The 22,479-nt window shown below is 36.6% G+C and overlaps 1 protein-coding gene across 18 annotated transcripts in view; it reads right to left on the bottom strand.

Moving 5' to 3' along the window:
• Positions 1-22,479, bottom strand: part of LOC129360806 (disks large homolog 3-like) — a 104,762-nt gene that overhangs the window by 64,111 nt on the left and 18,172 nt on the right. For 2 of the 18 annotated variants that reach the window (XM_055031223.1, XM_055031225.1), the window contains exon 1: positions 19,117-20,483. The exons of 2 other annotated variants lie outside the window; for them this stretch is intronic. In XM_055031223.1, the coding sequence (XP_054887198.1) occupies positions 19,117-19,515 (399 nt within the window). In that variant the 5' untranslated portion in view covers positions 19,516-20,483. Of the gene's footprint in view, positions 1-19,116; positions 20,486-22,479 lie in introns of those variants that run through there. 14 more of the 18 variants (XM_055031231.1, XM_055031234.1, XM_055031228.1 and 11 more) reach the window with 13 other exon arrangements.

Genomic DNA, 22,479 nt, shown 5'->3' with positions numbered 1-22,479 from the left:
AAGTATTTGCAATAATTCTTGGGTGAAGCAGTAGTACACTTATTTGCTGAATTTCTTTAATAAAGCCACATAGTAGAGTTTTCAATTGGAATTAGGTTCAGACTTTGACTAGGCTTCTCCAAAACCTTTATTTCTGCTTTTGCAACAGTTGAGTTGCTGGTGTGCTTTGGATCTTTGTTCTGCTGAATAACTCAAGTGTGCTTAAGCTTAAGGTGGCAAACAAAGACTCTTCTTCAGGATTTTATAGCATTCATTTCTTTGAAGTGCTCTTGGAATATTTATTTGGTAAGTTGGCAAACCCTGGGAAGGCTCAACACCGTTCCTCACCGCTCCTCATGTGGATAATCACACTCACTGTGGTTCTCCGGAGTCTCACAGCCTTACAAATGGGTTTAAAAACCTTTATCAACTAGCAAGTATGAATAACTTTGTAATCTGATATTAAATGTAGTAATCTAGGGTATGACCTGTTGCTTTTTAAGATCTTTTAGCCAATTCATGTTGTTCTATTTAAGTGACTTCTCAACTGTTAAGGTCTGGTTAAAAATGTGGTTGATCACAGTTAATTTATGATTTAACAAAGTGGGCAATTACTTTGTCATATAGCTCCAGATTGGTTTAGATAACATTTCTCCTTAATAAATAAAATCATCCTAATCTTTTTTCTGTGTTAAAATGTGTTTAATGACCAGAATCATTTAAATATATAAAAAATATATTTAAATCTTAAAGAGTATTTGCAACTGTACAAGGTGCAAATACTTTTTCACAGCACTACACATTGATAGTGCTTATGGATGTAAATATGGAAAGATGCAGCTAAGTTTTGCAAAAGATAGCGATGGCATTCATGATCCTATTTATAGTTAATCCATCTGAGTTTCAACATTTCAGACAATCAAAAAAACTATCAATCCAAGCTTCTGTTGAGCTTCTGTACAACAAGAGATATTTAAGACTTCCTCACACTGTTGCAGATCTTTCTTGTGTTACTGTACCACATGAAGACACATTAGATAAAGTATCACTTTTTTATGAAGATGAAATTATACCCAACATGATCTCAAATTAAGCCAACATGCAGACATTCCCAATGTCTGCATTTTCTAATTAGTTTAGCTTATAATTACCACTTGCAGTGTACATAGCTTGTTTATTATGTCCTATGACTGAAGACGACTAGGCAGTTCTAAATTATGGGTAGAAAATAAGTATAACATCATCGAAAATATGCATTTTTACACCCATAATTGCAATATGTAGACACTGTACTAACTGTTGGCACATTATGAACGACATATGGACAAATGGCTCCTTAGACCCATGTAGAAACAGGCAATTTACCAATATCAAGCAATATTTTTTAAAACATTACAGCTTTAAAACTGCTAAAACATTTTCCACAGTCTCGTTCCTATGTATTAAAATTATTTTAACAAGATGCCAGTGAAAGTGCCAGAGTAATCAGAGCTAAAAACACATAACTATTGTTTTTTCCCTTAGTTATTTATAAAGAGAAAACAATTTCAGATTTTTGGGAATATTCACAAGAATGTGGCTCTTCACTCTTACTAAAGTAACATACAGTATCATTAATATACCTCAGTTTATACCATGATGCAGTGAAACTGATTTATTTTTATTCAAGGTTTTCATATTAGAATCTCATATTGACTCACATCCAAACCCACGTTGAAAATGTTTTCAAACATGCCAACACACAGGATTAGAAACAGGGTAAGAAGCTTAAACCTCCCAAAATTCAACATAAACTACGATGTTTGATGATAATATAGCTTCTTATTAAGCATTATGTCTTGACTGCACAAGCTGTAACCTAAAACTGGTCTACAAAATATATATAATGTTGATAATGTTTATATTCCAGATAAAACTCTGCTCCAGCAGTAATTCCTTTGCAGAGCACACGAGAACAAACTATTCACTGTCCCAATTTCAAGCCTTTTATAGTCATTTTAAATATTTAACAGCAGTTCTGTTGCAATATCCTCAATAGTGATCTTAAACTGTTGTGGCCTTTTTACACGACTTCCTTCACAAAGGAACACTGTTTGCTTGCTTAGATGTGACTTTGCATTATTTAAGCTGAGATAACCAGCTGTTCAGACGGCGCTTGTCTACAAATCCAAAGCTAGAGACAACAGACAGATAAAAATATCTGAATGCTTGGAGATCCACTTTAATGACATTAAAGTGAAAAATAACAAAGCTAACACTGACCCACTGGCCTGCTCGGGGTTCCACTTATCTCTACTTTCAGCTGCACAGATCGAACCGTTTTGGTTGAGGCTTCATGCTTCGCTATAAGCTCCACTCAGGAACACCCACACATCTCTCCATTCACTTCCCTTACTTGTGAGTTTTGGCTCACAATAAGTGTAGGTGTTGAAAGTGATGAAAAATTACAGTAAGTAGGACAAAACAACAAAACAAGAGCCATGCTTCTAGTTTCCCTCTGATAGTTAAGAATACATGAGCACATTTATCCATATGCTTATGTATTTAGTGCCAAACAACAGAAGGAAAAAAGAACAGGGCATTGTTTTAAACGATTGTAGCACTTTAGCAGTTGCCAAATGATTCAGCCCTATTGTGGAGGGCAAAGACTCAGAGGCCCCTAAAGAGAGCAGCTAAGCCAAGATCAGAGTCGTTGTCTTACTAAACTGGAGAGATGACACACTGATCTGAAAACACTCTGTCCTTTAATACGCTCAGACTTCTAACATCGTTTTTATGTGATTCAACGCTGTATACCTGCTGGCTGTCAAAACACAACAAACTGTCCAACTGTTGGACAGAGACGAAAAATAGTGGACAGTGACAATCCTGACTCAAAATGAACGCAGCAGCGACAAACACAAATGTCCTCAGCTTCAGATTGTGTTGCTGTCAAGATAAAAGTTGGTTTGAAGTGTAAATGTTTATGAAGGCAGGTGAAGAGAATAACTGAACATTTTGAAATCAAAACCCAATTATTTCTGCTTACTGCTGTCATTAGGTGAGGCACACCGTGGACACAGAGATCACACACACACTTAAGATTCAGTTAAGCTAACATCGTGTTTTAGAACTGGAGAGAACCCACAAATTCTCCAGGAGAATATGTAAAATAAAGAAATACTATTTTAAAAAGTTAGATCTTTAAGTATTGTTATATCAGCTGGAAATTCAATGAAGTAATGCATGAATCTTCAGTTCGCTTGCTGTGACTCCCTCTGCTTCATTTTGTTTTCGCAGTATTGTGGTGCGATCATAGTATTATGTCTGCTTTCAAAATACAGACAGGATGTCAAAACTGCAGGGGTGTGGCATATGACATGACACCATCAACTGAGCATGAAATGTGTGTCGTTTGTGATTCACACAACCTTTTTCCCATTTTTAAAAAAATGAGAAAATAATTAAATACAGAATATATACACAGGTAAAACCAGGACAGATTTATTTGACTCTGATTACAGGTTTGTAACGTGTTATGTCTTCTTTAATGGGCTTCATATATTTTTTACATCTTTACAGGCTTAATAAAGCACCAATATAACTGCAATAATTTACAGTTCCATTTCTTAATGCAAAATTTTAATGACCATAAAGAGATTTAGGCGTTAAATCCAAACAGATTTTCTTAATTGTTTTTCTAAATTCCACATGCATGAATTGTTTTTGTCTCTTTTATGTCACACGAGTGGTTTCTCTATTCCCATCCCTGGCTCCCGCCTGTTCAGATGTTCCAGTGAACATATGCAGGCCTTCGGATTTGGCTGATTACATAATTGGACATTTTAACGGTGAATATCAAGCCACAATGGCCCATAGTGGGGTTTTTTAAGCCGGCTGCTCATGATGTGCAGGCTCTTGTTGCACAGCAACGTTCTCGACTAGAAGTGTTTCTTATTTAAACAAGTGGCATGGCTGACACCACTGAGGAACGGAGTCAACGTTGAATAAATCTATTCACATAGCAGTAGCCCATTTTAATTGTTTTATATATAAATTGATGCTTTTATATCCATTGCACATTTTTGTTTTGGTGAAAGAGAAATTCTGCTTTCAGTAGTGCAGCTGTATCAATATGGTGATCAAAAGACGCCTGCAGAAAACCAGAGAGCTTTTGGTTGCCTGCGTATCAGCACTGCAGTCTGTGGTAATTAGCGAGCTGAGCAGCGAAGCTACTGTGCAGCTCTGACTGAGCCTGCACCATGGCAACGCACGGGGCTGTTTCTGAGCACAGCCTCCTCTCCGCTTTCCCTTCCTCCCCCTTCTTTCTCTATTTCCTTTCCTCTTCTTCACTGCTTCATCCCTTTCTTTGCACCAAACCTCTCATTTCTTCACCTCTTCCCCCCATCCCTCCTGCTGCTTCCCCTCTTTTCCTCTGCAAATCCCACTCTAATGCATCCCGTCCTCTCTTGCATCATCACAGCCCAGATCGACACGACATAAAAGGCACTCGCAGAGGGCTCGCCGTTGCTGCTTTCCTCGACGTTCTCGAAAAACAGATTGATATTTTCATGACATATGGCTTCCTGCATGACGTATTTATACATTTTTAATTTATTCTGGACTTTACACTGTACATGTTAATCATAATAGCAAAATGTCGTCGTCTGATGTGTCTGAAGGATGCCAATGTAAGGGCTTAGTCTATTTAGACTGAACAAAATGAAATGCATTTACTGAAGAATAAAGTATGTGTCTTTATGTGCTGAATTTGAAGAAGATGTTGCTTGAAATGAAATTACAGTTTGAAAATACACTCACAGATCTTCATGATAGTGAAAAACAGGAAAGCTTGAAAGTTTTCCAGCCCCTGTCAGCTTCCTCCACTGATATAAGGAAGTGGAAGTATCGTGTTATGGGGATTTTTTACTGCAGGAAGGACTAGTCCACTTTGCAAAATAGATGCTAGTGGACAAATAGGTCGAATTATGCCTGCAAATTCATTTCAAAAAGGCTTAACAACAACAAAATTAAAGTTATTAGACTTGACTTCAATCCCAAAGAAAATTTGTGGTTAGATTTCAAAAGTGTGTAAGTAAGCCAGTTCTGCCAGGAAGAATGGGACAAAATTATAGCAAATATGAATGAAAACTCAAAATGTTTTACTCAAATGGAAGCTTAAATGGCAGATCCTAAAGGGTTGTATAGAAGAAGCCTGTCTGAAAACGGAAACATTTTCTGCCTGATTTAAATCCCATCAAAGTAAGTGAGCAGGTTATGTGAATTTTTGAATAATGTATGGAAATCCATTTTAACTGTATTTGTCGAGACACGTTTCTTCACTACAATTTCACCATTGTTTAAATATCACACATAAATCTACTATTGCTTTTTTCTTTACAGTTTCAGCTGTATGACCCGCTTTTCTTTCTTTAATCAGAGTGTCTCGGCTTTTTTAATGTGTACATCGAAGTTGAAACAAATGATGTTAAAAGCAACCATTAAAGCCTAACCCAGCTAACCCTGTTAAAGCTTGAAGGGCAATGTGCTGAAGAAGGGTGCGCTGCAGCTGCAATGTGTTATGAAGAAAGCAAATCCCTCTTCTAAGGCAGAAATTAGTTTGTATTTAATACCTATGTCTTCAGACATAATCCTCACTGCTATGCAAGACACAACAAAGCATTTCCTTTGTTCTCTCCTTGCATGTCTCAACTTGTGTGACATGAGCTTAAGGCAGGAAAAATAGTAAGTGCAAACCTTTCAGACTGTGGTTTTTGATAATCAGAAAGAGTCCTGTGGAATGTTTACAATATTTTAAGATTTCGTGTCCAGATGCAAGTACTATATCTTTTTAAGGAATTGCTTGTTTTCTTCTCCTTAAAACTAAAGAGCTTAATGTTTAGATGTAAGAAGTTGGTACATTAAAATGTTTATATCAGAGTAAAAGAAGAGAAAAAATATCAGGGCTTTAATTTGAACTCAATAGTCGAAAATCTCTTTATCCACAGCCAAACAATTCCTCTACCGATATTGGCTGAAGTGTCGGTAGAGTTTCTAGTAGAGTTTTCTAGAAGAGGCCATTTCTCAAAAGGGAATATAAAAAGCCTAAGTTAGAATTTGCAAATGGACCCGAAAACAAAGATGGAGATATATTTAGTTTGATGAAAACAAAATTAAAGTCTTTAGTTGTTACCACAGTCAAACATTTTAAAAGGACGCTTCAAGCTTGAAACGTGAGATCAGCACCCAAATGTGAAATTAGGAGGTGCATCTAAATGTCTGGTTAGTCAATGCAAAATCACTTCAGTGTTAATAGCCTGGATATTTTCTTTAATAACCATCTACAAACATCTTAGAGGTTTAAAGCTTCACAATGTAGCATTTGGATGAGTTGCTAAAGTGGTTTTGAAATGTTTAATCATTACATGAATCTGCTTTTGACTTGGGCCCGCCCATGCCTCACATTAGCTCCATAATGACAGGAAATCTATGTTAATCCCTTTAAAGGCATTTAAATGATTCAAAAGTTTATTTGTAATTTCTGCGATCTATGATGATTACAGGTTTTATGTGACAGGTTTTATCACTTTGGAATTTTCCATAAAGATGAGCTTTCTTACTGTATCATCCGTAACCATTTTTATTTTATATATTCCTTTATGAACTCATGTCACTATGATAAGTGTCATCCTTAGTACCATCCATGCTCTTGGTATTCTGTAATTACTTTAAAGCAAGCATTCAGTCTTATTTTCAAGAATTTGGACAAATATTTGTATACTTATATTATTAGACTTTTTTATTAGAATTTAGCCTTGAATTTTTAATGTACCACTGGGTCTGTTCACTAAATGCTCATCATTCAAATGCATACTCAAAATGAGTGTCTACAATCAAATCTCACACTTAAAATGGACCACAGCATAAATACATTATCAAAGGACTAGGTTTATGTTGGCTATAAGTAAAGACAACAATATAGGCATATTATTTTTTAATAAAACACTAGATCCTGTTTAAATACAAGTGGAATTTACAATGAAACTTATTTTATTCCCCTGCTCATTAGAATATTACAAAGTAATGGAATGAATTAAAAGTTTGGTTTTCATCTGAGCTGCAAGAAAATGTGCTACATTCTGAAAAAATACTAGAAAAAAATGTAAAGACACACACAGCAAAGTAATGAAATCCCTGAAAACAAGTGCAGAGTAGAGACATTATACCAAAAGTGCAATACAATCTGTGATATTAAGTTGGGACTGCTTGTAGTGTTTATCTCCATGATACACGACCCTTCTTTATCGTTCTGTCTCGGAAACTGGAGATGTGTGCGTTCTGTTTTTGTCGACTCTGGCAAAGTTAGGTCATTGTTTTTTTTAAGAGAAACAACCAGTAAAAGAAGGAGGGACCTGTTTAAAGATGGACTGCTCTGTGAACAGTAGACAGACGTAGCTCTGGATAACATTAGCTGTCTAATCAGAGGGGTGGGGGCAGGAAGTCATGTGAGCCAAATGTGCATGAAGCACTGTGTGTTACTCCTGATATTGTTTCTTTGTAGATAAAAACTTCCATTTGGACAGTGTATATTTATTTTTTTATTTGAAGGATAATGTAAACGCAGCTGTCAGTTAGCAGATGGGTTTTTTTGTCAACTATGTTTGAAACACACAGCTCTGCTTTTTCAAAAACGCCAATCAATTTTCTCTAGTTCTGACTTGCATATTTATGCTGGTTTCCCACCACATACAAGCAAACTGCATGAGAACAGAAGGATGCCACGTTCTGAATTTGGAAAACGATGCTCAACAGAAAAAAAAATTGTATAATGTTTGAAGAAAAAGTAGAGGAAGAGGAAGACGGGAGCAACAGAAATGAAGAATCCTTCAAAACACCATCCACACCCCTCACACAGAAATAAGAGGCCAGACCAAATGGCTGAAGGGTTGCTTGGATAATGCATTAGACAGAGATGGCACTCAGAGCAGCTACACATGGTAAGAAACGCACTGCTTTGCCAAATGTCTTCAACACACACAAAGACAATGAATGATAGAATGAGGAATCGAGAGTCTGAAAGATGAGCTACATGAGAAAATGCTCAAGCTCATCATCAGGCAGTTTGTGAAGAGCAGCTTTTAAATTCTTTCAGCTCAAAACTGAATGAAAACTGGAAATATATTTATTCTCCTGAATGAAAACTGGAAATATATTTATTCTCCATGCACACACAAAAACAAACAGCGTTAGGAAGCACAAGGTGATCTCCATTTAGCACCACCAGGTGCTAGAGGTGTAAGGATTAATCAATCACTCCTGATTTCCTTAAGTTTTGGTGATTGGCGATCGACCGATACGTACATGTGAAACCAATCTTATCCATTGACCTTAGGGAGCATTCACACCAACCATGTTTAGATCCAGTACTTCTCAATTCCAGTCCTCAGACTCTTCTGCTCTGCATGTTTTAGATGTGCCTCTGTTCCAGAATGACTGCACGACCTCTTCTGTAGCCATCAAGTACTGCAGAAGTCTGTTAATCACCCACAGATTCAATCCAAGTGTGGCAGAAGGGAAACATCTAAAACATGCAAGTCAGGGAGGCCTGAGGACCAGAATTGAGAAACACTGGTCTAGTTCAATATTCTAGAAAGTCCAGTTCATTTGGGGACGTATGAATGAACAACCAAACCCTGGTATTCCTATAAACCTCTGTCTCGATTTGAATGCATATGTGAACAGCAAGCGGACCAGAGACTGCACCGAAAACGCGGGGGACTCTGAGCCGGTTGTTGAAGAGTTTTTGTTTGGTAAATTTTCCAAAGACTAAAAAGAAATCCTACCACTGCTAAAATCTAATGCCACTCCATTTTTATTGACATTTGGCGAAGAAGGAAGTTGCGCTCAGAAGTTCAGAGGTTTTTATGTCATTTCCTTCAGTGGATCTTGATGAGAACTTGATTTTCAGTTTGGTTTGTTTGTTTGTTTGACACATTGCAGTGTGAAAATGAACAGCAGCAGCTGAAAATGTAACATATGTTGCAATTTTGTCCCCAATCAAACCAAGTCTACCTATTAGGTGTGAAAACTTATTTACATTTAAATAATGGCTGCATCTGGGCATTTTCATTTCGCACTACAAGGAAAGATTGAACTCAGGTCACTGTATTGGTGGTTTGTTTGTCCTCAACTGACCTCAAATCCTATGATTTAGTAAAAGTCAAAACACCTCTGTACACATTATTTTCAGTAGGAGGCTAACTTGTCGTGCAAGTTTTGTTTGTTTATAAAATGTAAAAAATTAAATACTAAAGAAAATGAATTCTTAATTTACTTCATTTAGTAGGATTTTTAACAGCGGCAGTTCTTAGCAAAGTTAAATATTTTACATTCTTAGAACCAATGGGAATATTTAATATCAATCTAAGTTGAGGGTATGACAAAATAAATGAAAGCAAATTCAATATTTTACTAACCTCTTAAAAAAGAAAAGGTTTTTAGAAAGAATCAAGAACTTAGTAGCTATGGCACAGAAAATAAAAGCTACTTGTTAAATAAAGTAATTATTTGAACTTACAGACAGCTGGAAATTGAAAAGTAAGCCCTATCTGTACATAGTAGCGTCACATTTACAATCATCCTCTATGACGGTTTTATTGAGTTAAAGTACTTTCATTTACCAACGTTTCATCTTTAGGATTTTATCAAATGAAAGTGAATTACTGTAAAATTAACTACACATCGCCCGCAGATGTGCAAGTTATAAGTGAATAATTCCTTAATTTTGATGAAAAAGTGCTTCTTCCATTGGCAGATAAATTAACTTATAGAAAAAATATCTTGCTATAATCTGCAAATGGAATTAGTAGTTTTTTGTCGATATTAAGGAATTATTTTCTTAAAATAAGTGCCTAAATCTTGCTAAAAAGTTACTTTTAAGTTAGTTTGTCTTATTTCAAGTGTACTGAGATATTTGAAATAAAAACTAGACCAAAAATGCTTGGTCAAATTTTCAGCTTTTGCAGTGAAGAATATCTACAATAATACAATTAGTATTGGTAAATATTTCTCATAAAATATAGTGAGTGATGCATGATGTCCAATTTAGTAGAAGAATATAGTTATTGAGCATTTTAGCCCAATATAAAGAATTCCTAAATAATTTAACCGCTACACTAGTCTTTCAAGGTTAGCGACTAATAACCATAAATATTTTAGTTACTTGAAAAGGCCGTATGCTGCTGAAGAATAAGAAATTCATAAGTTGCTCAGCCTATTTCGATTATATGTATCGTTTAAATTTTCTGAATTTAAACGATACATATATGAGAAAACAGCTTTTAAATAATGGCCCACTTCGGTGCCTCGAGAGGCTCAACATGCATTCATTTTGTTTCTTTAATTTCTTAAACAAAACAAAGGTTTAATTAAACTTAAATAAAGATAAGTAGCAACTTTTCAGGTACAATCTGCTATATTTTTTAGTTGTTTCTTTTTAATATTCAGTGCTTGAATTCTGTTTGAAATTGATGTGCCTCTTTCTAAGTGTTACCAAAATAACAGCTGATATGGCAGTGAAATAAAAGCAATAACTGCACAAGCACTGTTGAAAGCACCCACACACCCCCACGAAAATGAAGAGGAGTCAGAAGGCTCCGGGACCAGCTATTCACTGATATTGATTGGATATACACATATTCCATGGTAACATGTGGGTGATGGAGCTGCTACAGTTTGCAAAGGAAGTCGGTGCATTCTTGCAAACAGAGGTTGTAGAAAATAACAAACATCAATTTATACTTCTACATGCTAAAGCGACAATTAACATTTAAAGAATGAAGCGTGAAAGATCCTGGTGTGCCCTCTCTTTTAGCCCCAACAGGAAGTCTCCCGCTGATTCAGGAATCCAGTCTGCCCTGCAGAACGCTGTCAGTTTTCTAGGCCAATTTCTACTGTGATCAGCAAAAACCTCTAAATAAAACAAAGCAGGCAAGCAAACAAACAAACAGCACCGCCTATTCTCCTGTCCTGACTGGCAGTGGGAGCCAGAGTGGGGAGCAAGCAAAATGATATGGGGTTGAGCGCTGGCCAGTCCTCTGACAATGACCATATGGATCACAGGGACATGGCAGCCTCGACTTCCAGCGGGATACACACACTCAGTGTCATCAGCCTCATACTAATTCACCTGCAACACTTGAATAAAATCCTACATAAACCGTAAATCATCAGCTAACATGAAATACATAATGAGCAGACACAGACGTTGGTGTTGACATTTCCTCAGAGTTTTCCAGAAAAGACGTCCACGTTGAAACAAAATGTACAAATTCAGACTAAATGTGTCAACAATGCAACAAAGCCACTGATTTAGTGGAGGCTTTTACATTAAATGTAGGGGGTGGGATTCAACACAGTTCAGCCTCCAGGTCAATATTTAATATCTTTGTTATGAATCAAGACCTCCAGCTTCCACAATGTGAAGGTTTTTGCAGCCCAATGATGTGAATATCTGATTTGCATTTTCTCACGAACGTCTCTTTAACTGCTTGCCTGTCAGTGAACCTTTGTTAACAGTGATAAAACTAAACTGTGTGTGTACACACAAAATTTAACCCACAAACTTCAATTTATTCCCTTTTCTTTCTGCAGATCAAGAATTTTTGATTTGTGTCTAATTTATTATTTTTTTTTCTATTTTGGCTTCATGTTTTGTTTAATACTGACAAATATAAATCTGCCATGTTTGTTCATACATGTTTACACTTGAGGTTAGATTTAAATAACATTGAAACTCAGTAGAGACCAAAATATGCATTAAAACACTAAATTTCTTATTGCCATGGTTGTAATCGTCTGAATATGATTATTAACTTGAGTTGCTGCCATGTAACTTCTTTTGCAAACAAGATAAACATTACTAGTCCTGTAATTAGATCATAATGGTAAAAACTGTGAACAGAAATGCCATTAGAATCAGATTGAATATTTTCTGCTGTAAGATAAAAAGTGAGATCTTTTTCTGGTTTGTGAATAAAGAAAACTCTAAGAAATGTTTTTCATAAAAAAGTTCCTCACACATTGTATAAGGTGTGTTTACAAAAACACTTCACTGTTGAAGATGTTACTAAAGGTAGTAGACCATAGCAATAAAGATAAAATGAGGCACAAATAAAGAGTTTCAGCCTGTTTTTATGGAGACGAAGAGCAAAACAAGTTCTGAGCTCTGATCTCACAATCACAAATAATGAGATAACAGAGAAACCCTAGATCTCCAGTTTTACATGCCTCAGTTTGAGAGTTAACCATTACTTTATTAGTTTTAGCTTGCTTGGAAGAAATGCAGGAAAGGATTTATTTGATGCTGAAGGACTTGGTATTTTTGAAACATATTGAAGATGATTCAAAGCAGAGAATCAAATTTATGACATATTGTCAGTAGAAGAAGAAAACAAATGCAGCATTGGCCTGCTAAAACGTCTGATTTTATTCCAACCATGAAGAAGTGATAGGAAAAAACAGAAGATAAGTTACTGTTACTAAAAGTGATAGTACAAGCCACTGAATTGAAGGTGAATTAAATTTTTCATACTCTGCTTCTGCATTTCTTAAATTATTAATAACTCATTGGATTATGTCCTATTTAACTAATTATAAGATCTTGTGAGAACCACAAGGCTTCCTTTCGTCTTGTTATTGCAGTTTGTTTGGAGTCAATAATTAAATCAATCAACTTTTTATGAAATGTTTGAAATCTGAGTTATTAATTGAGTTAGTTATTTAATACACAGCCCAAAGTGATGATCTTTAATATTCTGTTTACTCCCAAACATCCCAAAAGCCATATAAAAATGAATTAAATATTTACAACACAAGCATCAGCTTTTAATATTAGACTTTAACAACCTTAAACAACACAACTACCATGAAAACAAGGTAAATGAAAATGATAACTGACAGGAGCATTGACCACCAACAAACAAAGAAAAGGTATTTTAAATTTAAAGCCTCTAAATTTTACAGTATATCTACAATAAGGTATCCAATAAACATTGCACAAATCAATAAAAGTGGGCTTGCGTTATGTTATTAACCATTCGTTTTTAAAATTTACTCATCTTATGTAACTACTCAGTCCAGAAAAGAGTTTGAGTTTAACTTTAAAGAAGGAGGGAAACGGCTTGCATTACCCTTAAACACAGAAATCCAACAATCTTCTTTTGACATAATAAACATGTAACAAACAAAGCAGCTTCTTACAGAAAGCAGCTAACCCGTGTTTCAATAGTTAGGGTCATCTGGCCTGTCTACAAGAAATTTCTATTAAATTATCTTGAAGATCCATCTCTCTTTAATCAAGTTATTTCCCTTTAATTTACTACATTAACTTTCCACTGGATCCTATGACTGTTCCTGATTCAGAATGTCAGTGTTTAATAAAGGTCAAAATTGTATCAATACTTTTTTCTACAACTAAATTGACATGATTTTGTTTTCAGCCATCTGGATTTTGTACATAATTTGCAGGCAATTTATATTAATTATTGCACTGGGGAAACAGAGCTCAAACTCTTCCTATATTAATTTTAATCCTTAAACAATAGTACTTTTTCTTCTTTTTATTTCATATGTACAAGGAATCAGATTAATAATGCACAGAATTACAAATCAGTTTTATTGTAAGAAACTCAAATTAAAAATCTAATTTTGAAAGCGGTAACAGCTGCAAAACATTGCAAAATGATACATTATATGCATGAAAGGTCGTTTTACTTAAGATTCTCCTTCTCGCATATCAAGCGCTTAATAATCAGGGTCCATCATGCATTATTTTATATAGCTTAGCTTATCCTGAGATGTCTCTGTAGTCATATAGATTCACTTGATCTGAAAACTAAATAAAAACTGAATCAACTTCAGCGAACACCAAAATACGTGTTCAGATGAGGATCGCTTGACAGATTAAAGCACAGTTTTGAAAATAATCTTTAAGCAAGCATTAAAAATTTTCATTAATCTTCATCAGAATAACATTTCCCTATTAAAATATTTTGTATTGGTCTGATGTGATATTCTAATCTTAAATGTCATGTTTTCATTGGCAGAAAATCACAATTACCAGAAAAGAAAACATCTGTCTGTTTGTAATTCATTTACATAATGTGGTTCACTTAGTGGAATAAATTTACTTTTCGCTAATGTACATTCTCTAGAGCACATGTGTCAAACTCAAGACCGGGGATCGTAACTTTTTATGCAGCCCTGTTAACTACAAATTACACCAGTAACAACCAAATCTGCAAAATTCACACAAAATCAACAGTTTTTCCTGATTTTACTGCCATTTGTCTCAAAATTGGTCAGAAACACCAGGTCTGCTGCCTCAGCTTTACTTCATGTCCAATTATAGTCTGTGATCAATATGGCGAGTAACAAAAAGTCACATTTAACATCAAACATTAGCGTAATGTATGGTGGGTATGTAATATCGTAAAAATCCCTTAGGAATATTTCTGAATTAGCACCACAAAGTCTGTGATTTTGATTACAAAAAGACACAAAAACAATCAAATTCCTGTAGGGACAGCTATTTATTATTATTTTAATAGGCTAATGGGTTTTATCAATATGTTCTTTAGGAATGTATTAATAAAATTCTTGTGGAACATTCAGATTTTTGATAAACTGAGTTTCATTTATTCCCTGCTCTGGAGAATACACGTGGACCTTAATGACTCTTAATATAGGACACATCAAAATGTTAACTGCATAGTCATTAAGTTTTAAAACATAAAAATAAGTTTTATCAGAGAGCCTTTTACGTGTCATATAAAGTCGCCTCTCCTCCAAATATAAATATGACTCCTCATGACAAGAAGGCCAGAAAAAACTGGGTAGAAATGGAAGAAATGAAGTTACCAATCACACTGTTCATGGTCTAAGTCTTATATTTAGAAAAAAAAACTCCCTTTCTGAGAAGTTCTCAGATAAATCTTTTTATCTCCGAACTGATGAGAATATCCCTGGTTTAGGACGGATCCTTTTAAGATCGCAGTGTGTGATCCAGCTCAAGACATTTGGACGTGTTGCACTTGTAAATCCCATCTGCTAATACTCTACAGGAAAGGCAAATCAAATCCACCCCAGCAAAATCTCATCAGACAGATGTATAGACCAATGACACCAATAAATCAATGTGACTGTAAAAATGCAAGAACACACACACACACACGCACAGGGACACACACGCATTCTGATCAAAGCCTGAAGGCTTTCATGTAGTAATCACCTATGGGAGTGTTAAGCAAGGAACGCCCACTGTGTCTGTGCATTCATTTAATACACTACTACACAGTCTGTTATGAGCAGTACTTCTGGCAGAGCACTTTTTAACTGAATCTTGATGCTAATAAATAAGGTAAACTCCAATTAATATTTAAAGCTAATCATAGCCACAGAGTTGGAGAACAGACAAAGACAGATTGGAGCCCGGCGGGAGAAAGAGGGAGCTTTCTAACGGATGATCCCAGTAGACTGAGGTCTCTACTTTCCTCAGATTTAAATTCTAAAGCTCTTGTTTTAAAAGAATGTTCTGACAATCCCAGCTGAAATCAGCCATAATTAACCTAGCAAGCTCCTAACAAAAGCAGTACAATCATTTTGTAAATAGACGACAAGGGGGGAAAATTAATAAAGCATCATCATGTGCCAGGGTGTTTCCTCACATGTACATGAAATGTTTACTGCTTTAGACTTATTTAGGAGAGGCAGTGATGCTTTACATTTGTCTCTGAATGAATGAGGATGGTTTCAACCTTTCATCATGCTAGATTGCAAAAACATGGGTAGTTAACAGGGAGGGACATTACCAGGGACAGCTGGTATAAGTGGGCTAGTAGGGCTAAGCCCTCCCTGACATTTACAATAAAGTTAAAATAAACAACTTAAAATTAAATACCTAAAAATAAATAAATTTTAGAAATAATGTATCACATTTTGTTACATTTTCAACAAACCTGGTGTCCCAGAAAAGTCGTCAGGTTGAGCTTCTCTTTAAATGAGGTAGGCCTCATTTAAAAACATATTGTGTCTTGTTTCATTTTATCAGTGTGATTTTACAGAAGCACATTGCTATCATGCAGGCAAAATAAATTCAAAGCACTATCACTTTAAAACGTGATATGTATCTTGTTTAAACGTGATAGTTATCTTAAAACAAGATAGTAAGATAACTATCACGTTTAAACAAGATCCTTATCACATTATAACGTGATAGCTCTTGGATTTATACAAAAACATATATATCTATATCTATATATATACCATATAATGATATAAAATGCATATTATATATTATAATATAGAATATGATATTATATATTTATGGAGAAATGAGTGCAATGCATTGCCACAGTGTGAGCTTTGAGTCTTCCTACAGATTTTCAGAAGGATTCAAGTCAAGGCTACTGAATGGAAAAGTCTATCATTTTTGTTTTGAGGTCCGAAACTAATTTATTTCTTTGGCTGTGTGGACTCAATGTCTTAACAAAAATCCATCTTTGTTTCATTTTCACACTTGTGTCAAGACAACATTCAGCCCTCGACTAAAGGCTGACAACCAGCACCACACCATGAGGTTCCTATCTACAAACCGACTTGTTGGTTGGGTGTGTTTGGAATTATTTGCACTTTTACTCCTACTGCAAAAATATGGTGCGTTTAAATTTTGGTCTCATCTAACTTCACTATTTTATTAGCCTATTTCTGCAGCAAACTTTAAGCAAGATCTAACAAGCTTTTTCTTCAGAAGTGAAGTCTTGTGCTGCTGACCAAAAAATCATTAGCCATATCATATAGGCTAATGATATGTTTACTGTAAAACTGTACCCCTGCAGTTCAATGACGTGGTCTCTGGGTTATGGATGTCAAGTCTTTTAATTGTTTTATTCCTCTTTCAGGAATCTTGTAAGAAACACCTGTGATAGATTTATAATGAAATTATGTTCTTTTAACTTGGTTCACTGGAAATACTAATAATAGTTTAGAAATACATCTTTAACCAATAATACCAACAATATCTTTTGTAACAGCAAAGATTGCAAAGGTATTGAGAATTTCAGGTATTTCAGCTAATTTCTTGCCTTTCTTTGCCCTTTTGCAGCTCATTTTCTTTGAGTTTAATAATCACTTCCTGCATCATTTCATTTATATTGTTTATTTTATTTTTATTTGTTTGCATGTGTTAATTACTTGGCTTTTTTTCTGACATATGCTGTAAATTTTATATAAATAGCTCACACAGAAATATTTGATCCACCAGTTAATGACAACTTTAGTAAAATTATTGACTGATAAATGCCCTGTTCTCCAGGAATACTTAGAGAAAAGAAGAGCCAGATTTACGTTTTCCCACACGGATGAGCAACATTGACAGATCGTAGATGTATGTTTCTAGCCATGTCATATTGGACGCAGACAGGAGTGGAGACACAAACTGGACATGTACATGGATGTTATAGAAGACGGAGGGACAGATGTTTTCCCGTAGTGTCAGTGTCTCTCCAGCTCCTCTCTCTGACAGCACCACCAACTGACTCCTCTTACATAACCACACCCCCCCTTTTGGGCTGCCGCCTGCCTTTATTGGCTTATTTCTCCCCTTTTCAGCCTTTACATTTTTACCCCACTTAACCCTGCAACTCATCCCTAACTGCTCATCTGAATTTCAATCTCTTTACGTCACAGATAAACTATAGCTACTGTTGCACTCAAGGCACATGCGCCACGTTAAACAATTCATATACACGAGGTGAAAATTCACATCGTAGAAAGATGCAAAGATCCAGTACAGAGGCGTTTTCCTCTGTGGTGCATTTTCAACCAACTCAAGACCCCTGAATGAAAAACAGCACAACTTAAAGATATTTTATCAATTTCTAGCCAATTTATGCTGTGTGACTTTAGTAATGAATGAATTTCTTGGCTATAAATGATGGAGTCCACTAATGGACATTAAAATGCCCATATAACAATAACTGCTTACATAATCACATTTGTTGTAAGCTTTTAAAATGCCTGATTGGTCTGGATGAAGCTAGAATGTAATGTTACAGAAACTAAAAAACAAGACACATTCACGGCCCTAAAGCTGAAATCCCTCCTATTAGCTTTAATCTGCTAATATCAGCAAGCTTGCGGCTCAGATGAAGGCTCCATTTTCTTCTTGCCTTCCATATTCCAATTTTTCATTCTCAAATCACAATTGAACATAAACGACATCATTGCAATGCAAACAATGCAGATGGCTTCAGTTGCCGCGAATGCAAGACTGCATAAACACATACTCATGCACAGTAAGAGCCATTTCTTGAATCTCATGTTCGCCAAGCTGCCCTTCCCCCCGCCCAAAGATCTCTCTCATGCTCACATACGTGCACCTTGATTAATTAAAGGCTGAGCTTCTGAAACTGTCCTGACCTTTTCTTAACCGTCATTTATGTACATACGTGTAAATAAATTACACTAATGGAAACAAAATGGAGCCCACTGGGGGAAGAAAAAGCTAGTTTCATTCATTCTGTGCAACATGTAAGACGCAACATTTAGAAACAGGCTGATTTCTTTTGTTACAAAACAATCTCATTACGCCGAGGTTGTTTTAATCACAAGGCCTGCCTAATGAAAACGACACTGGTGTCAAACATCGATTTCACTATCAATTTGCTAATGAGACTTTATTCCTTACTTAGCTGATCAGAAACAAATCCATTTTTCCTTCATCTAATTTCGAAAGTTGGACACTAATTTCAGGGTAGAAATCTAAATTTGAAAGCATAAGAAAAAACACAATCCTTTAGCCTATGGCATCGGCATCAGTGTAAGCCTTTGACGACACACAGTAGGTGTGTTAAATCTATAGGCATTAGTCATCTGCATTACTCCCAAACATGCAGATCATCTCCATGTACGTGCACTGAAACCAGATTCATCCTGTTCCAACAGATGAACCCCAGTCAACAAATTTAAGGGGGGGGGGTTGAGGTGACTACTAAATTAGAAGTATCTTTAATTACCTGAAGTAGCTGATTTTATTTGTCACTATTGCAATCACTTCTGTGATATCTACAAAACCCTAACAGAGTGAGGAAAGAGGATTACCTGGTCGTACCACTCCCGGTTGGTGCAGGTGCACTCAGGCCACCATCCTCCTTGTCCACTGGAGTTGTTGCCGTTTACTTTGGGGCCACACTTGGACTGGCCCTTTGGGTTTGGGCCTCCAGGGCCTCCACCAGACATAATCTTGCCCTTACTTCTCCCCAAAGTGCCACCTCCACCACCTCCTCCTCCACCCCCGCCACCTCCTCCTCCTCCCATGCTTCCACCCCCTCCTGAGGCTGGAGGGGGCAAGGTCTGGCCTCCCCCGTACCCAGGTGGGTATCCATAGGGCTCGGCCTGCCAGTCTCCTCCGTACGCTGGGGGGTCCATCCTGCGCAGAGCTGCCATACGGGTCACCTCATAACATTCTGGGCACTTGCAGCAGTGATGGTGTTTGTGCATGCTGGCTGTGCTGGCTGGGCTGACGCTGGGATGAGCGGCGTGGCACTCGGTCTCTGCTGCCTCCTCAGATCTCACACGGCACGCGGCGATCAGCTCGCAGAGCGCTAGCGCCGAAGGAAATAACACCAATCACAGGAATTTGTACAGATTTTCCCCTCTGTCGTGTTTTTTTTTTTCTTTTTCTTTTCTCTCTCTCTTACTCTCTGTTTTGGTCAAATCCGGTTGCTTTATTCCTCGTGGATGTAGAGAACAAAAAAAAAAAAAGAAGCTGAAACTGAGATGGATGGGAAGCAGCAACAGGAAAACAAAAAATACAAAATGGGCACGTAGTCTTTGTCCTCTTGACGTAGAAGATCAAAGGAAATATTTAAGATATTGTATGCCAACACGCAATCAGAGACCAGCCCTGATGATAGAAATTTCTTCTTGCTTCTCTTGGTTCACAGTGATACGCATATAAATTCATAGATATATAGATTCTTTTGTTTATATATCATATATATTTACACACACAAATACATATAAAAATATTAATATAAACAGACGAGCACAAATACAGATATGTACAAGGATAAATGTATATTTATATATATAAATATCTATATGCGTGTGTACAAATATATATATAGATATATAAACAATATGTATAAATAAATGATATCCGCAAATGAAAATCTTCCTTGGTTGATTCTGTATCTTCTTGATGTGTCAAAAAAAAAATTCTCACGTTTTTTTTTTTTTCCTCCTGCGTTGAAAATCGTTGCCTTTTGCTCTCTGTCTCTTTTCTCAGGCTGCAGAGAGGAGCTGAGCGCTGGATCGCCTCTCAGTCAGCTTGCCCTAGATGTGGATTATTCAGAGGGATGCGAGCGAGCAAGAGGGAGGCTGGTGAGAGAGATAGAGAGAGGAGCAGCAGCGAGGGAGGAGGGGGAAGGATACATAGCAGCATCCCTCTAGCAGCTCAGTCCTGACAGCCACAGCCAATCAACTTGCAGCGTCGCCATCAGCAGCAGCAGCACCAACAGGACTGAGCGCTTCACTAGCTGCTCTTAAAGGGGCAGCGACACCGACGCCTCGCTGCTGCCCGCTTTGGGTGAGAAGACACTTCTTCACAAAGTACGCCACAGCAAAAAAGAAAAAAAAAAGGGGGGGAAAAAGCACCGCGTGTGTTTATTTTCTTAACATTTTCAAGAGAAAGAGCAAGGGAGTCCTAATCCGCAATCAGTCAATGACAACCACAGACCGTAATCCATCAAAAGTGAGTCTAATCCATGTTTTTCATCAGGCCAGTGCAGCCAAAATCCAACTTACAATGAGCACCCCTGTCCCTCCAAATGATCACTGGCCACCTCCCCGGTCATCTCCAGTTCAGCTGCAGACTTAAAGCCTGTCCTGTGCTATCACTGGCCATCCTGAGGCTCTGTGCCACGACACACATCTGCATATAATCTCACAGAAGAAGCATAAGCATAAGACAATCACAGAGTTTTTACATTTCAACCATTCTTTGTCTTTTTTGGAATTATTCTGCAAGACGTGGTCAAAAAGAGCACAGTGGGAGAAATCTGCCCTCGTGGATCCTCATTTCAGAACCATAGGGGAATTATTTCACGTTCACAATGATGACATCAACACATGTGTACCAAACCAATAAGATTACACGCTTTGGCTTTCGAGTGGGTGGAGGAAGAGATTGAGAGTGTGAACGTGTGAAGGGAAAAGGAGAGAAGGAGAGCCTATATGGCTTTCATGTTGCTGTGGCAGTTATATTTCAGTAATTGGATAGGACTGCCTGGGAGCCGCTTTACATGCTTATAAATTTGTAGTTTGGTCACAAACTGGATACAAAACATCCTGACACAGAGTGAAAGGTTTGTCTTCACAGGGAGCTGATGGAAAGTGTTACAGTGTCGCCATTAAAGCCCTGTACGTATGCATTATTAATGGGGACCAGAGCTGGGTGTGTCATTGTGTGTTTATATGTAGCCTTGCATGTTACGGCGCCTATATTTGAACATGGTGTGCTTCAGATTCAAATTCAACATCAGAGTAGCATTCTTATCAAACCGAACAGGATCTTAAAACGAGGCCAAAAGTGGCTCACACAGCAGGCTCAGCCACACTTAATTACATGCAACAGTAACTCACTTCATTTTAATGATATTCTTTCACTCTATCCTTGTGCTTCCTTCAAGAAGAAGGAGAGATTTGTGCAATTTTATGCAGAAGCAGGAAACCGCGAACGCCTGGGGATGCAGCCACAAACTCTTCCGAAGTCAACGAGAGCGTCAAGGCGAAGGTTTGAAGCAAAAGATGTCGGCATATCGATCCAGGCACACATGACCACGCACATGTGGCAACTAATCCTTCCCGGTGTTATTCTGTGGTTCACTTTAAAGCCATCAGAAGAGCAAACATAAGCAAACAAAACAGATGTATATTGATTTGCAAAATAAAGAAAAATGAGGCAGTCAGAGAATTATTCAGCAACAAATAAAGATCCACATACAAGATCGTTTTGCTGTGAACGCCAAGCAAAATTCAAGAGAAGAAGAAAACAAACTTATATCTAAAGAAGTTTTTCTGCATTACAGGGAGAGCTGAAAAGACAAAAGGGTGATAACAATTGTCATCTCATAATAATAATAATGACAATAATTATGATTTATAAAAACAAAAATATAAAAACTGTTACTAATATTATGAATTCAGAACTGTCCATTTGTGTTGCCAATAAAACAAAATAAAAACAAAAATTTATTTCAAATTTATAAAAGCATCCAGTTCAGTTAATTGTTAAATATTCATTATTCTTTAAATATTCAAGTACTGCCAAAATGTAGTAGTTTATAGAACCTAAAATTTCACAAAAAAAACTAAAATTGGCATTATTACATAATAATGATCAATGAATAATAAATAATAAACTTAACTAAGATATAATAAAAAAACATTATTTTTAAGCCA

This window comes from Poeciliopsis prolifica, unplaced genomic scaffold (assembly GCF_027474105.1).
Source record: "Poeciliopsis prolifica strain line A6 unplaced genomic scaffold, Auburn_PproV2 SCAFFOLD006, whole genome shotgun sequence".
In the NCBI taxonomy this organism is placed as follows: domain Eukaryota; kingdom Metazoa; phylum Chordata; class Actinopteri; order Cyprinodontiformes; family Poeciliidae; genus Poeciliopsis; species Poeciliopsis prolifica.
The sequence above is the reverse complement of the archived record's forward strand: the minus strand, read 5'-3'. Positions and strand labels throughout refer to the sequence as shown.